This window comes from Euphorbia lathyris, chromosome 2 (assembly GCF_963576675.1).
Source record: "Euphorbia lathyris chromosome 2, ddEupLath1.1, whole genome shotgun sequence".
Taxonomy (NCBI): Eukaryota; Viridiplantae; Streptophyta; class Magnoliopsida; order Malpighiales; family Euphorbiaceae; genus Euphorbia; species Euphorbia lathyris.
This window is the reverse complement of record NC_088911.1, coordinates 78,604,321-78,619,885: the sequence shown is the minus strand read 5'-3', so window position 1 is coordinate 78,619,885 and position 15,565 is coordinate 78,604,321. Positions and strand designations below refer to the sequence as shown.

The following is a 15,565-nucleotide window of genomic DNA, read 5'->3' as shown; positions in this document are numbered from 1 at the left end:
TCCTTCCACGGGGCTAGGTGTGGGAAATTGGGGCTGGGTTTAACAACACCCTAAAAAAAATTAATTTTCATATAAACATCTATGGCTAGAATTTTTTTTGGGCCCCTCCGGCCCTGGGCCCTAGGGCGTCGCACCCCAGGCCTATGCCCAGTGCCGGCCCTGATTACACTATAAAATAGAAGTCAAATATTGGTTATTCTTCTCTCAAAACAATAATCAATTAGTAAACCATGTTAATGGCCATTTAACACAAACTATATGCACAAACTTTAGAATATTAACAAATAAATACCCAAACAGATTAATTCTTACCCAATTTTGTCATTCGTTACTAAATGACTTTTCATAATGGTTAGATTAAGAAGAACAAGTAGATAGAAAAAAACTTATAATAAAAGAATAAAATATAGAAAAGAGTGAAAAAGCTCTTGAAATCAGTAATGGCTGAAAGAAATAAAGTGTATAGAATGAAAATGTACTGAAAATGTGATGACCTAAAGGATAAACCATTATCCTTATACTGGCCACCCACCAAAAAGTGAAACTTTTCCCTTAAGTAAAGGTGATAATGTACCAAAATAACCTAGCGACAAAATGAATAATGTTGTAACGTTCCAAAAGGCAAAATAGGTGGCACTCTTACGCGACGCCACCTAACCTATTACACTTCTTCTTTTCGTCTTTGTCCCTCCTCATGCACAAATTGCCCATTTCAACCACCTTTCTTCTTGAAATGCCCCTATTTAAGCTCGAATCAATATATTTTTACTTTGGGCCTGAAAATATATAACAAACAGAAGAAGCTCATTATTATGGCCCAAAAATACTAAATCAAGTAGATAGCACAGTCCTTTATGATAAAAATTAGCACATATTACTACACATCAAAATCCTCCATATCTAAGCAATGCTTTCCCTTAAGTATTGAGTTACCCCATTGAAGGACTCAAAGAAAAACATAGTCATAGATCCACACAATGTCTTACTCAAATTCCCCGAATAGTAAAAAATATACACCATATAAGAAGAATGAATATTTAATTTTTAGAAAACTAGAAAAGATCACTAAGACTTAAAATTTTCTTATTCTCACAGTTTTCCAAGATTTTCTAATTAAATTGATTCATTGAAACATACTCTTAATTAGCCTAATTGCATAGGTGTTCCATTCGCACAAGTTTTTTAGTTAGTATTTTCAGGTTGGTGGTTGTCACTCTTCAGCCTAAACAAGACTATATGTACTATAAACTTGCACAAGTGTAGGTATAGAATGGAAGATGTTAAGGTTCAAAAACTCTGGTGGCAGAATACTATTAAAATTATTTAAAAGACATTTTACACAACAGAGCCAAAATATAATTTGGAGATCTAGAGCACATACTTTAGTACACAGTCTACTTATTATAATGCTAAATAACAAACTTGATTTCTCAACATAGGCAAAATCAGATAATTTAAGTAGAAGATTCTTCTTGTGCTAAAATAGCAAGACTCAAAATTGGTGAGTACTTTTGTTTATTCAATTATTACTATAATATATAATTTTTCTTTTTTTTTTTCTCTTTTTTTTATAAACACTTTGAATTTAGAGACATGTTTAGGTATAACTGTGCTTTGATTATAATCACAAACTAGTTTACCTAATTAACAATAAAACTATCTACACAGCAATGTTTAAATGGTGATTTATGGAGGTTCAAAGTAAATATTGGCTAAAGGTAGAACAATTTAGTGTCTTACCAATAAAATTAGATTGTAACAAGGATATCTCGATTGCCATTTTGCAACCTCTTTTTGGAAAACGGTAAATCTCTTTTTTTTCCTCTTGTTGATTCATTTGTGGATTAGTTTGAGCTTTTGCTTCGCCATTGGGACTCACAAGTTGTTGAGAAAGCGTGTATGGTTCTCTAGTCTATTTGGAGGCATAGGAATAATGTGGATTGGGGCAATGGTATTTTTTCGCTTAACATCGACATCAATCTTTCCCTTGACTTTTTGTTTCAGTTTCAACAAGCTCAGCTTCAAGCTTGCAGCTTTCATTCTCCCATCTTGACTGTTACGACGCGTCAAGCACCTCACTAGTCTCGGCCACCAACTGATTATCTTAAATTAAATGTTAGCTCTATTTGATGATATAGGGATGATTAGTTGTAGGGCTCTTCTTTGGAAGGCTAATGGTCAAGTTCGGGGCAGTTTATCCAAGCTTTTACTCGGCTCCAGTGAAGCTTGTATGGTTAAGACTAAGTGTTCTTTTTACGCGACGCATGATTGCTAATATGTGCAATAGTATTAAGCTCCATTTTGCTCGGAAACAAGCTAATCAGGTTGCCCATAACATTGTAAAGGTTGCCTATTTTTATGCTTTTTTTCTATCATCAAGGTCCTTCGTTTGTTCAATCTCTATTATCTACTGATATAAACTTTGATTGATTTCAATGAAATTTTTCTTTTGAAAACAACAACAATAGAGTGATTCATTCAGTATATATATATATTTAATATTGTGAATGAGTATTGTATGATTAAATTGCAAAATACGTAAAGTAAGCAAAATCATTAATCCTCCTTAGAGCACCCATAATGAGAGTGTCTCACTTCCCCAAAGTGAGGCAAAAAAAACTGAACTATTAGATTGTAGGGGAGAGAGTTATTGTATCACAAAAGTGATGCAACAAAGTAAAAAAGTGAAAGTGAAGTGAGATGAGGGAGGTGAGGCGGACATGCGGCTGAGATCGCACCTCAGCACGCGTGTGTGATACGCGCAAGCTGGAGGCGCGTCACTGCCACAAGGTTTGACTGATCCATCAATTTTTTTCTTAAGATCAAAGTGAGGCAACCAGTGTATTTTAATATATAAAAATAAAATGTTTCAATCCAAAAAGTGAGTAACGGATATAATTTGAAAAAAAATTAAATAAATATATGGGAAAAGTATAAAAATAAACCTTGTGGTTACACTCATTTTCGAACAACACCCATGTGGTTTAAAAGTTTGCAAAGTGGTACCATGTACTTCATTCCGTTAGCAAACAAATACCAAATTGACTAACGGTGTTAAAAGTCAAAAGGAAAAGAGTTAATTTGGTCCTTATATTTATTTATTTTTTTAAATTGACCCACTTATTATCTAATTATCACAAACAAATCCTAAAATAAAAAATAAAAATCAAATATACCATCTTCTCTATCTCTTTTTAATTTTTTATTATTTTTTCTTATTTCTCACTTTCCTCTTTCTTATTTTCTCTCTCTAAAATCTTCATACTTGGAATCTTCAAAGGTTTAGTCAAGCTTTGCGTTGTAAAAATCTTCATAGTATCCACTTATCAATTATCCTTGTGAAATTCGCTAATTCAGGCTTAATCAACATGTTAGCTAAATTAGTTAGTTAGAACAAATAATCATTGCATCATACAAGAATTATAGCCAATTACTAATACTTTTCACAAACATGTGCAGTGCAGTTTTTAATTCAGCAAAATCAATGAAACTTGTATTTGATTTTTCATCCCAACAAATCGACACACGATACTAATTAACTACATACTACCTAAACAATCAAAAACTAACTGTAAATAGATGAACATTAACAATCACAATTAAATCCTCTCGCCCCTAATTCTTCTAGCCAACTGGATATCCTTAGGAATGGAAGTTTCCTGATCAACAGTTAGTACTCTTCTGATACTTCCTAATTTCTCTCAGTGCCACAGTCCTAGGCCTGAACCTGTGGGGCTTCTTTACTCCACCAGTTGCCGGAGCAGATTTCCTGGCAGCCTTTGTAGCAAGCTGCTTCCTCAGTGCCTTTCCTCCGGTAGATTTTCTGGCAGTTTGCTTTGTACGAGCCATTGGGGAGATAAAATTAAAACTCTTTGATTGAATAGAAAGCAGGTGATTAAGAGTGAAGAGACGATTTGGTGTGTTGAGAAGCAGGAGGGGGGATTTTATAATGGAAATTTGGCGGGGAGGAGGGAAATTTGGCAGGTTTTGAAATATTTAGAAGCGCTGAAATTGGAATGTAGATTGAAATAAAATGGTTAGGCTAGAAAGAGAGAAGAAGATAGAGAATAAGTGTCATTAAATTGAAAACATGAAAATTCAATTGATTTTCGAGATACAAATTAACAAAGATGAGAGAGAAATAAAAAAAATTAAAAATTAAAAAGAGATGGAGAATATGGTATATTTGATTTTTATTTTTTATTTTAGGGTTTATTTGTGATAATTAGATAATAAGGGAGTCAATTTATAAAAATAAATAAATATAAGGATCAAATTAACTCTTTTCTCTTTGACTTTTAACACCGTTAGTCAATTTAGTATGTGTTTGCTAACGGAATGAAGTACATGGGTGTTGTTCGAAAATTGGTGTAACCACAAGGTTTATTTTTGTACTTTTCCCTAAATATATTTATATATATATAACGGTAACTTTTGTATAACAACTATATTTTCAAAAAAAATTTATAAATACCCAACTCATTTACACATACAAAAACATACCTAAATACTACATTTTGCATATTTAGAGGTATGGATAAATGTCCACGTAGCAAAAAATCCTCGCAGAAAAATTTGTATTATGATTCGCAACACCCTAATCCTTTCCAAATGTCAAACCGAAATACGTTGAATATGGAAATATCTCCCATGAGGGGTTCTCCACAACCCGTATTTCCTCATAATTACGGTCATTTTATGCAAAACCCTCGCAACTTCTACCATCTTGATATCCATTAAGCCAATATGACCCAATTTAACGATAGTCAACCGATGAACTTTCACCTCCAAAGTTCGGGTTATAATGATATGTATCTTTCATTCAATAGTTCAAGAAGTTCATTTTTCGGATCACAGTCGCCAAATCTTAACTCGCCAAATGGGGGTGCTGTCGATCTTGAAGATGAAGACGACAACGAAGAAGAAGTAGGAGAAGATATTGACGAATCACTTATTGGTGAACCTGTTGCCGAGCCAAAATAGAAGCAGAAACAGTACAAATGGACGCATGAATTAGAAGACTTTTTATGTAAATGTTTTTTTATGAATTTCTATAGATAATATTGTTGGTTTGGCTTAGAAGGAAAGACAATTCTAGAATCGAGTAAGCAATGTGTTCAACGAAGGGAGGCCCATAAATTCCGCACCAATCACAGACGGTAAGGGTAAGAATAATTTTTTACGAATAATTAGAGAAACCAATATAGTTGTTGGGTCATTTATGAAAGTGCAGAATTTGCAATTGAGTGGAAAAGGGGATTCAGAACGCGTTGAACATGCGTGAACTCTATACGGAGCAAAGTGGAACACGACATTCAACTATATCCATTGTTGGCGGATTTTATGCCAGGAGCCTAAATGGCGGGACTATATTCTTTCAAATGGGGGAACCTTTGGAGGTAAAGAGATTGCCAAAGCAGAAGAGAAATGTGAACGACCACCGAGAATTAAGGCAGCGAAGGCGGCGGCTAAAGGCAAAGGCAAATAGAAGGCAACATAGTCCGCCGACAGTTATGATATATCAATTCTTGAAAAAATGCATAATGAAAAAATTGCAGCGGCGAGGGTAGTGGCATAGCAAAATGACCATGTTATAATGCAAAGAGATTTTGAATTTATCAATAAGGGTTCAGCCGGAATGGATGAAGAGCATAAAAAAAGATATGATGTTATGTGCGCCCACCTCATGAAGAAATATCCAGATGTATTTTCTTAATTGTGTTAGTTTGAATTGTATTTTTTTTAATTGTATTTTTAAACATTATTTTAGTATTAATTGTATTTTAGCATTAATTTTTTATATATTATTAACACATTAATACTTCTCTTTTAGCATATGATATAAATAAAGACATAAAAAAGACATCATATTGATATTCAATCATCTTTTGAGTACACTCAGACTGATTGAGGGTTGTGATGATGTTATATTCCATGGGGAAGTTAGATGGATGCATTTTCAGAAGTGGGTGATAATGGAGGCTGAGATGTGTGGGTCTTATAGAAAACATAAAGGTCTAGACGCGTGATTATGTGGTCAGAATCATCACAGAATCCACTATCCCATGTGCTAGCGACAGAATCATTATAGAAGCCACTATCCCGTGTGCTAGCTACAGAATCATTACAGAATCCACTATCCCATGTGCTAGCGTTAGATTCATTACATCTATAAATTGCAACAAGTCATATGGATTTTCTCTATACAAAATACTCATCTATTTCTTAACAAACACCTTATAAAATATCCAATTTCAATTACGATGACTTCTTTCAAAGTCAACAATCACTTGTTGCAAATTTGTGGGACGAAACAGATGATCATATTGAGCAAGCTCTCGTACAAGAAATTGCCGAACCATTGGCACCAATTCGTCGTAGAAGACATATCAACCGTAATCGTGAAGAAGGAGTCGAACGTTTATATAAAGATTACTTTGCTGATGCACCAGTATACAATGACCAAATGTTTCAAAGAAGGTTTCGGATGAGTAGACCATTGTTCATACGTATAGTCCAATCATTAGGGAACCATACAATATATTTTGCACAGAGAGTTTATGCATTATGGAGGATGGGATTTACACCCATTCAAAAATATACAGCAGCTTTACGTATGCTTGCTTATGGAGAGGTCGCTGATCGTGAGGATGAGTACATCGGGATTGCTGAACCATAGCATTAGAATGTCTATCAAAATTCTATCGGGCCATCATTGAGGTTTTCGGAGCAGTTTATATGCGGAGGCCAAATGCTGATGACGTTAAACGCTTATTCTCTATGCATGAGGATATCCATGGGTTTCCAGGTATGCTTGGGAGTCTTGATTGCATGCACTGGCCTTGGAAGAATTGTCCTATTGGGTGGCAAGGACAATACACCCGAGGGGATCAAGGCGTGCCTACAATTATGTTTGAAGTTGTTGCTTCACAAGATCTTTGGATATGACATGCATTCTTTGGTGTTGCTGGGTCGAACAACGACATTACTATCCTTAACAGATCACCTTTGTTTCAGGACAAGATAGAAGGAAAATCTCCACCAGAGGATTACATGGTTAATGGTAAGATGTACAACATGGGGTACTACCTCGTTGATGGTATATATCCAGAATGGGCCACATTTGTGAAAAACTTTCCACATGCTATTAATCCAAAACAAATTCTGTTCACGACAATACATAACTCTGCTAGGAAGGATGTGGAACGTGCTTTTGGTGTACTTCAGGCCCACTTAGACATTGTTCGTGGACCTTCCAGGCTGTGGGAACAAAGAAAACTTCATGATATAATGAAAGCTTACATTATACTACATAATATGATTGTTGAAGACGAGCGAATAACGTATTGTAGGGACTATCCTCCTAAAATTTTTGAAGCGGAAGTCGTTGAAGGCGCTGCACAAGGAAACCCTCCAATTGTTTTTGAAAACATAGTTAGACACGAGTTGGCAATTTGCAATAGAGCGGCGTCATGGAACGAGAGATCTCAACTAAAGACCTAACGGTTCAGTTGCATAATATGTTGCGTGTTCTCATGTCATTATTTTTTTACCGTCCGTTGTTTTGTGCTTTTATATATTGTTTCATTTTTTAAATCTTGTATTTTTTTCCGTTTTGTATTCTCGTGTTTTATTTCAATAAAAAAATATCGTTTGTGATATATGTTATTTTTGCAATTAATTATATTTTTTAATTAAATATTTCGGTGGAAAATATTATAGATATAATTGATATTTTTTTTAACTAATTTGTAGATTAATGAATTATTTAAATTGAATGATGAATTAATTAGATTAATTGTTTGGTGAATAGAAATAATAGTTTATTTGAAGTATGTAAGAGTTTTATGACAAGTGGGACCTATATCGTGAGTATAAACATTAGGGATAAAATTGCTTTTGGCTGCCAACGTTAAGGATAAAATTGCACCATTTTAAACGTTAGAGGTAAAATTGTGCTTAAGTATAAACATTAGAGTATTTTTGCACTTTATCCTTACTTTATATTGAATATCAGTTATTTTCTACCTTAATGTTTCCAATTATGATCAAATTTACCCTTATATTATCAAAAATTTGAAAATTTTGATTTGACTACTAGGAATCAAAACCTTAAGTCGTTATTAAAAAAAAATATCTTCATGCAATGGAGCCCCTCTGGACTTTGAGCTCTGGCTCCGCCACTGGTTAAAGCTATAGACCTTGTATTTTATATCATTTTAATTTTTTTTTTCCCTTAACCCCCATTCTCCTTTAAAAATATCAATATTAAGTATCATTTTTAATCATTATCAACCTAATTCTACTTTATTATTTTTAATTGTATTTTTTTAATTACAAAATTCATGCTCGAGAAGACAATTTGATGAATTATTTCTCCAATTGACCAAACTTGTCAACGTTGGGGATAAAATTGGTTTTGGCTGCCAACGTTAAGGGTAAAATTGCACCATTTTAAACGTTAGAGGTAAAATTGTGCTTAAGTGTAAACATTAGAGTATTTTTGCACTTTATCCCTACTTTATATTGAATATCAGTTATTTTCTACCTTAATGTTTTCAATTATGATCAAATTTACCCTTATATTATAAAAAAGTTGAAAATTTTGATTTGACTACTAGGAATCAAAACCTTAAGTCGTTATTAAAAAAAAATATATCTTCATGCAATGGAGCCCCTCCGGACTTTGAGCTCTGGCTCCGCCACTGGTTAAAGCTATAGACCTTGTAATCTGTTTTTCAAAATAGAATGACTAAATAATGTGTTAGGTAAAAACTATGGGACTAATAAATTATTTACCCTAAATTCAATAATATTTTGGTAACTATAATTTTTACAAATAGATTTAAGGGAAAAATACAAAAATAAACCTTGTGGTTACACCTATTTTCGAACAACACTCATGTGGTTTAAAAGTTTGCAAAATGGTACATTGAGGTTCATTCCGTTAGCAAACACATACCAAATTGACTAACGGTGTTAAAAGTCAAAAAGAAAAGAGTTAATGTGGTCCTTATATTTATTTATTTTATAAATTAAACCCCATTAGTATCTAATTATCACAAAAAAACCCAAAATAAAAAATAAAATTCAATTGCACAATCTTCTCCATCTCTCTTTAATTTTTTATTTTTTTTCCTCTCTCTCCTCTCTCTCATCTTTGTTAATTTCTCTCTAAAATCATTGAGTTTCCTTGAATTTGATAGTAGCATTTGTGCATCAACAAATGTAAAGTTCTCCTTCACCTGAATCCTAAACTCATCATTTACCAGTACATCTTTGTTGTAATTGTTCTGCTCAACCATCTACAAGATGAAAAAAAGAGTAAAAGCAGATAAATTAAAAACAGAATCAACAAACATATGGAAAAAAAATTCACAGATTCTAACTAAATTACATGTTTAATGTTTGCTTCCCGATCAATAGGTCGTTCACAGGTTTCAATTAGGAGTGGAATTTACTTGCCTTCCATTTAACTTCTTCCTATATGTATGTCCTTCCACTATCTTACAGACCTATAACAATATCTCTGTTAAAATCTTCGAAACCAGAATCAATGCCAGCATGTCCCACTGACGATCAATGACTTGGTTCTTTCTATTATTTGTTTTGTTACTTACTATATGAGTTGGTAAAATCAGGCAGAATAATGACCAACAACTGAAGCCTTGCTTTTTCGTTGTTTGTCAGTTGAGCTTTACACTGCTTGTGTATAGGGGCCGCCCATTAGAAAACCTCTGGAAGGGGTTGACCGTCGATCTCCGCCTCTGTGTTAGGCCATGGATGGAGCCCCTCCAGCCATGGCCCCCCTCCAGCCATGGCCAACCAATAAGAAGATGGGGGCTGAGGCCTATCTTTATGTATTTTGTTTTGAGTTTTTCCTGTAAAATTCCATAAGAACTCTGAAGTTTGACAGAAAAAGAAATTTCAGATCGAATGAGAATAGAAGGAAAGTGAGAAAGAACAGATGATGGAAATGAGAAGTAGAAGACGTCTGGTTTTGGTTTGATTTCAAAGAGAATTAACAAAGAGCAAAGAGGAGAGAGAGAGAGGAGAGAGAAAGAAAAAAATTAAAAATTAAAAAAGATGGAAAAGATGGTGTATTTGATTTTTATTTTTTACTTTTGTGTTTTTTTGTAATAATTAGATAATAAGGGGGCTTAATTTATAAAATAAATAAATATAAGGACTAAATTAACTCTTTTCCGTTTGACTTTTAACACCGTTAGTCAATTTGGCCTCTATTTGCTAACGGAATAAACCTCAAGGTACCACTTTGCAAACTTTTAAACCACATGGATGTTGTTCGAAAATGGATGTAACCATAAGGTTTATTTTTGTACTTTTCCCTTGCAAGAAAATTATAATTTTTTTTTTTTTGTGAAACAAGTCAACAGGTATACCGTGGTTACATCAACAGCGACAAATCAACATACTCAAAATCAAAAGGAAGGACCACCATAACGCTATCTGTATCGTGTCCCACCGGATAATGGCTGCCGTCATTGTCAAATTGTCATAAGAGAGGTCAATCACGGCACGATACGGCGCGCTTCTTTTCTTTCCTTTTTCCCTCTCCCCTGAACTTGTTATTTTCTGCGGTGCTTATTTATATTTCCCCCAATTCTCTACTGTCGCTCTCTCTACTGTTCTCTCTTACCGGCTATGGCTTTCAGAGGGGTAAGTTTCTCTTTTCTCTGAGTGCATCAACTTTGTTGAGATCCGACTCTGTATATGGTTTTTGATGTATACCCTGATCTATTTGTGATATGAACTGTGAAGTTTCTCTTGTGCAAATTAAGTCTCGTTAGTTGAGTTTTTTGCTAGATTAATCTGCCTTTTTTTTTTAAATGGAGAGAGAATCCGAATTTTTTTTTCCATTCTTGCTGTGTGATTGATGTGAATGGAACTTTCGATTCTGGATTCTTCGATTCATTTAGTCATTGAATTGCAGTGCTGCATGCACGGATCATTGAGTTAATTACCAATCTACAAATAGCATTACCCTTGTAAATAGTTCTATTCTGAGATTTTGTCTAGGTTGCCGCCAAATCTAATTGAGAGTACGAGTTTTAATACTCGCAGGCTTTTTTTTTTTTTTTTCCCTCTTACAGTTCTGAAACTCTATGAAAACCTACGAAGAGGTTTTAACTGTGTACCCTGTTTTGCAATCTCTGCAAATACATCTGTTATAATAATCATAAAAGAAAATCTTCTTCTGATATAAGCTTTGATCATTGTGTTTTTACTGTCTGTACTAGCAACCTTTGCATGCTGCTTTGTGTTTTGAAAAGTGAACTGCATTATGGAGAAAATAATGGTTTTATGATGCGGGTCCCTGGAGTGGGGAACTAATCAGTAGTTGGCCTAATGGTATTTGGAAATGTCGGAACTGGGAATGGCAGCAAATATATAGAGAAAGAAAAGTTGATAAGTGCATGTATTAAATGTGATCATTATTTTACCAGGGAAATGCTTCATCTGGCATGGGTGTTGCCGAGCACTGCAAAAGCACATTCCTAGAACTGCAGAGGAAGAAGTTGCATCGTTATGTGATCTTTAAGATTGATGAGAAGAAAAAAGAGGTTGTAGTTGAGAAGACTGGAGGGGCTGCTGAGAGTTATGATGATTTCACTGCTTCCATGCCTGAGAGTGATTGCCGATATGCTGTATATGACTTTGATTTTGTAACTTCCGAGAATTGTCAGAAAAGCAAGATCTTCTTCATTGCATGGTTTCTTTCTCAACTCTGATGCTTTCTGTTTTGTTAGAGTTTCATATTGAAGTTGTGCTATAACTTGATAAATTTGCTTATGTGAGAGGGGTACAAATCCTTGTTTGGGGGTATGTGTTCGTTATTTGTGCTTGTCAATACCTGGTTATTTCTTTTACCCCATACCAGTGGTAAAAAATTTAACTCCATTGTTGGTTTCTTTTCTTGAACATATGCAATTCTTTTCCATTCATTATCTTTATTTGCTTCTGAATTTGCCCCAAATATATGTTCTACTTCAGGTAATACTAAGAATAAGTTCTTAGCATCAAAGTGCATTTTTTTCAACGATGATTGCTCTCTTCTTGCATGAATATTATAAATAGCTCATGTGCTATCAAAATTATGTGGGTTAATCGTACAATTGTGGATACTTAGATTGAAGATCATTAGAGTTGTATTAAATTTTCTCAGTTGCTGGTTATGGAGATGTAGCTCTCACCTGGACTTATTGGATGTTGCTGTTCAAAAGACATTATGTTCTGTTTACTGCTGGCATGACTTTGTACTTTTTCTTTCCCTTTCACTTTACCATAAGATGGGGGGGAATTATAATTGATTGATCATGTTTTGCAATCTGCCTTGCGCGTTTGTGTGTGTTCTCAACGTAAGTATACATCCTTGAAGAGGACGACACATGAATGTGATTTACAGAGAAGTTGTGGGTATTAGACTTTGTTAATTATTTTTGAGTTTTGCTGCAATTCAAGTGACAAGGGGCCAGATGTTGGTGATAAGCCAAGATCCCCTTGGCTTTCATCATCACTGCTATCATTTTTCTGAAGTAAAGTAACTATTACATACTTTTTGTTCTGGCACTAGTTCTCTCGTTTCTATTTAAAACTGTCTTTTCAGGTTTGTTATTTACTTTGTATTATTTTTAAATAGATTTCTTGATATCTCATGACCTCTGGTTCAAATTTGTAAATGGTGAACAACCATTTCATTTTTGCAATCCATCTTTGGAAGTGTCCTTTTATATTTTTTGGGGGAACATTTTAAGGTCTGCACTATATCTTTGGAACTTCTCGTTTTGGAAATGGGATCATGGAGCTAGCCTTGTTGGTAACTTCTCACTTGGGTCATTGCTCAAGGTATCTGGAAAGAAGAGTATTTTTTGTCTTTAGGCTGGATTACAAGATGATCTTGTTATGGGTATTCTTGAGTCCTGTAGGGTTTAGCAAAAGAACGCTAAGTTTAAATTTGTGATCATGGGTTATCCATGTCCGTTCTTGTTTTCTCCTTTGTGTCTTGCTTGGTCCCAGTATTGTAAATTATGCTGTTCTGGTTGCATGATAGGTACTGAATGCATTTTATCCTGTAACAGAGAGTACCTCAGGATTCAATGATGTAATGTCTTAATAATCAGTATAATTACACTGGTTACAATGTGATGATGAAAGATCTTGCATTTTTCTAACGATTCTATAATGTAGCATCCTCTGGTGTTTGTTTCTTTGCTGCTGTTATATTTTACAAATTTAAATTAGTTTACTATAATTTGGATTCAATATTTACTGTTAGGTCTCCTTCTGTCTCTCGGATTCGCGCCAAGATGCTTTACGCAACTTCCAAAGACAGGTTCAGAAGAGAACTGGAAGGCATCCACTATGAAATCCAAGCAACTGACCCAACTGAAATGGATCTTGAGGTGCTCAGAGATCGTGCACACTGAGCTTAGTCTAGAATGGAAGTACTTTTGGAGCCCCGCACAAAAGATTATGTGCTATGTATGCTACTGCCCCAAAGTACATATAGCTCTAGCTCAATTGTATTGAATAGTTATTGCCTGTGAAGGCTGATCAGGAGTTCATGGTTACATATACCCTCGGTTTAGAGGACATTGAACTCCATATTGCCATGATGCTTCTCAGGTTATGCATATTAGTGGTTATCTATAGTTTAAATGTGACAATATTTTTAGTGATTGTGTTTGTATTCTATAATTTTTTATTATCAATTTATGCTTCTCAATTCAGATTACTGGGTACTGGATTTTAAATTATTATTTTGATGCTGGCAATTTAAATTAAAGACTACTTCAAATATACAGAACAAACACGGGAAAGTTTTTAAATCTAATTTTGCCTTATGTCGACAATAGTCATAAATTGGAATTCCGTAGCAAAAGTTATAAATTGGAATAATTGCCATATATAGTAGTATTATATTATTGTAATGGTTTAACTTTTGCTTTTCATTTGGTCTCCGCGCAGCCACTTTCTTTCATCTTTATGTATTATCATGAGGACTAGCCATAACATTTATAAAGCGACGAAAAATAGCAAAAAAAAAAAAAAAAAAAAAAAAAAAAAAAAAACCTATAAAATTTATAAAATAACACATAAAAAAATAATGAAACATATACTTTTTGGAAATCCAAATTAGTAGAAGAGGAAATGCAATTCGATCTTCATAATTCAGGTACTTTCGAACATTCGGATTCGGATCAGAATCATTTCTTTTGTTACAACCACATAAATCTATTGATTCACGTATAAAATAAATCGATTCTGCTCTTGCTAAATCCAAAAAAAGTATAAATAAAAGAATAATTGGGAGCTTATACAATTCAGACAAACAAATTTCCTTCATCCTCCTTAAAATGGATCTATAAAAGAGAAAAGTTTAAAACTGATGAGACTTTAATTTGGGAAGAGAAGAGAATGAATGAATTTACAAGGACTTTCATTTTATATAGCCGTACTAGCTGGTTTAGTACCTGTTTGTCTGTTTGTTTGTTTTTTCATTTTATATAGTCTGATATAAATAGCAGCTATCGTACACAATTAATACAATAGATATGAATAATTGGAAGTTAATCCTAACAATAAATAATATGAATTTGATAAATATTTATTGTTTTTAATAATCGTTTGCCAGCTTGTTTGTTTAGTAATAAGAAGAGAGGGATGGATGTTCATTAAAGAAAAAAAAAGGGAAGGGTGAAACATTCATTGTCATATTAGTGGAATATTTTGTTTGCAATTGGAGTTTGGTGGTGGGTTTTTGAAGGGAAGGATTTCATGAGATCTAAATCAGAGTATATCTTATCTAAAGCAGTTGAGGTAATGAAAGCGTTTGCAGGCCCTTTATCTAGTTGTCTTGGCCCAAAATTGACTAAATGGATATGCTGGGAGCTCCCGTTGGAAGGTTGGATTAAAGTTTAGGGTGAAATACATGAATATTATAATTAAATATAAAATTATAACTAAATCATATTACAAAATTTAATTATTGATATGTCATTATTCTTTATATAATATAATTGTATATTATAATTAAAAATTCTAGACTCATGACCCACCTTGACAGAAGATTTGATTTAAGACAGTAATGGTATTTGGAAGGATGACTTTTTAACAAAATTAAAAAGCCTCTACTTTGGTCTTAGAGCATCTCTAGTGCATAGAGATTGGTTGTTATTTTTATAGCTGGAGTTATAACTCACAGTTAGAGTATTGGTTACTTTTTGTAGTTTGTTATCAAAAAGAGTTACAAACTCTTTTTTCTCTCCATAAAATTAAAACAAAGACTAATTGTAGAGATTGGCTACCACGGAGGAGGAAAAGTGGGTGCCATCTGGCACGTGTAGTACAAAAAGTAGAGGAGGAAAAGTGGGTGCCTCTCAAAAGCAAAATTAGTTTGCTTTTTCTTTTATGGATATTTACAAATCTGATCCTTATATATTAATTAACTTATATTTTTTATTCCACACAATTTTCAAATAACAAACTATCTTAGTGGCTTGTTACTTTCTATCTTCTATTTTCCTATGTGCCATAGGAGAAG

At 33.7% G+C, this 15,565-nt stretch overlaps 1 protein-coding gene across 1 annotated transcript; it reads left to right on the top strand.

Annotated features, from left to right (window-relative positions):
• Positions 1-10,527: 10,527 nt before the first annotated feature.
• LOC136218684 (actin-depolymerizing factor) lies at positions 10,528-13,756 on the top strand. The gene is made up of 3 exons (XM_066005735.1): positions 10,528-10,680; positions 11,469-11,734; positions 13,298-13,756. Exons 1-3 carry the CDS (start codon positions 10,666-10,668, stop codon positions 13,446-13,448), a joined length of 432 nt encoding a protein of 143 aa, XP_065861807.1. The 5' UTR covers positions 10,528-10,665; the 3' UTR covers positions 13,449-13,756.
• The last annotated feature ends 1,809 nt before the right edge of the window (positions 13,757-15,565 follow it).